General features: G+C 36.5%; 1 protein-coding gene across 1 annotated transcript; it reads left to right on the top strand.

Annotated features, from left to right (window-relative positions):
* Positions 1–1,460, top strand: LOC131647057 (xylose isomerase-like). Its single transcript, XM_058916973.1, has one exon. The coding sequence runs from the start codon at positions 1–3 to the stop codon at positions 1,435–1,437; it is 1,437 nt and encodes a 478-aa protein (XP_058772956.1). The 3' UTR covers positions 1,438–1,460.
* Positions 1,461–2,119: the final 659 nt, after the last annotated feature.

The raw sequence follows: 2,119 nt of genomic DNA, 5'->3' as shown, positions 1-2,119 counted from the left end.
ATGATGATGAAATTTGGGAAATTATCACTGTTGATTAGTTTTAGTGTTTTCTGTTATGTAGTGATTGCTATACCTGAGACTTGTCCTACTGCTAATGTTGGTAATTGCGGTGATTCGGATGATTGGGAAGGGGAGTTTTTCCCTGGCATTTCCGAAATTAAATATGAGGGGCCTTTGAGTAAGAATCCACTTTCATTTAAATGGTATAATGCAGAAGAGGAAGTTCTTGGGAAGAAGATGAAGGATTGGTTCAGATTTAGTGTTGCATTTTGGCATACATTCCGTGGAATAGGTGGTGACCCATTCGGTGCACCTACCAAACATTGGCCATGGGAAGATGGTACCAATTCATTAAGAATGGCTAAAAGAAGGATGAGAGCGAATTTTGAGTTCATAAACAAACTTGGTGTGGACTTTTGGTGCTTTCACGATAGGGATATAGCACCTGATGCTCCGACTCTTGAGGAAACAAATGCAAACCTGGATGAAGTGGTGGCTCTTGCTCAAGAGCTTCAGATTAAGGGAAAAAAGAGCGTTTTGTGGGGAACAGCTCAGTTGTTCATGCATCCTCGCTATATGCATGGTGCTGCTACTAGTTCTGAGTTAGAGGTGTATGCATATGCTGCTGCTCAAGTGAAGAAAGCCATGGAGGTGACACATTATTTGGGAGGAGAAAATTATGTTTTTTGGGGCGGTCGTGAGGGTTACCAATCTCTTTTGAACACAAATATGGAACGAGAGCTTAATCACTTGGCTAGATTTTTTGAAGCTGCTATTGCACACAAAAAGAAGATTGGATTCAATGGAACACTTTTAATTGAACCAAAGCCACAAGAGCCTACAAAACACCAGTATGATTGGGATGCTGCAACTACAGCTAATTTCTTGCGAAAATATGGACTTATAGGGGAATTCAAACTTAACATTGAGTGCAACCATGCCACCCTATCTGGCCACAGTTGTCATCATGAGCTCGAAACTGCAAGAATTAATGGATTGTTGGGTAATATTGATGCAAATACTGGTGATCCTCAAGTTGGTTGGGACACGGATCAGTTTCTCGTAGATATCCAAGAGGCAACAATGATTATGCTCAGCGTTATCAGAAATAATGGAATTGCACCAGGCGGATTCAACTTTGATGCCAAATTAAGGAGAGAGAGCACAGATGTTGAAGACTTGTTCATAGCTCATATTGTAGGAATGGATACAATGGCCCGAGGCCTCAAAAATGCTGCCAAGCTAGTTGAGGACGGTTCTTTGGCCGAGCTTGTCCGCAAGCGATATCAAAGTTTTGATACAGAAATTGGGGCTCAAATAGAGGCTGGAAAAGCTGACTTTGATTTCCTTGAGAAGAAGACCAAGGAATGGGGAGAGCCAAAGGTTGCTTCTGCAAAACAGGAGCTAGCTGAGATGATCTTCCAGTCTGCTATGTAGAAAGTAGCATCTAGCTCTGCGTGGAAGTTCTTTAGGATCTCGGGTACTCCGACTACACAATTCACGAGCTCTAATTTTACATCGATGATATATATTGTAATAAATGAGTTTATAAAAATAAATGATACACAAACAATAAACAATAAGATGTGCCGCTATTTTTTTAAATAATAATGTCAATCCTTTTAAAAATTATATTTATAAATTTTGAAGATATAACATTGTTATTCATAAATTTTTAGACTCTTTGTAAAAGATCAACTGCTTCTAGTCTATAACAATATATAAAGGGGATACACCATTTTGGTCTAGCCCATTTTTATTTTATTATTGCTCTTTGCGTAACTACTCTTTTTTATTTTAATATTTAAAATAAATTTTACTTTTAATTATAAATTAAAAAACTTTAAAAATAACTACTTAAAAAAACTAAAAAATTTATGTGAGAGAAGTTAACATAGAGCGGCTAAACATATAAAACAGTATATAAACACATAATCGTATGAAGAAACAAAAATAAAAGTGGAGAGAGAAAAAGAAAAAAGAAGCAACAACAATTATCTCTTGGGCATTCAAAAGAATTACGTAGAGAATGTCTCTTTCAAATTCATTATATTAGTGTTGTAACATTTTCTTTTATTTTTTCAGTGTTTGTTGTTTACATATTTCTCTCATACTTCTT

This window comes from Vicia villosa, linkage group LG2 (assembly GCF_029867415.1).
Source record: "Vicia villosa cultivar HV-30 ecotype Madison, WI linkage group LG2, Vvil1.0, whole genome shotgun sequence".
Taxonomy (NCBI): Eukaryota; Viridiplantae; Streptophyta; class Magnoliopsida; order Fabales; family Fabaceae; genus Vicia; species Vicia villosa.
This window is presented reverse-complemented; position numbering and strand designations above follow the sequence as displayed.

What these genes read in the sequence shown, in the direction of transcription:
- LOC131647057 (XM_058916973.1), top strand. Translation starts at nt 1, where the DNA reads ATGATGATGAAATTTGGGAAATTATCACTGTTGATTAGTTTTAGTGTT.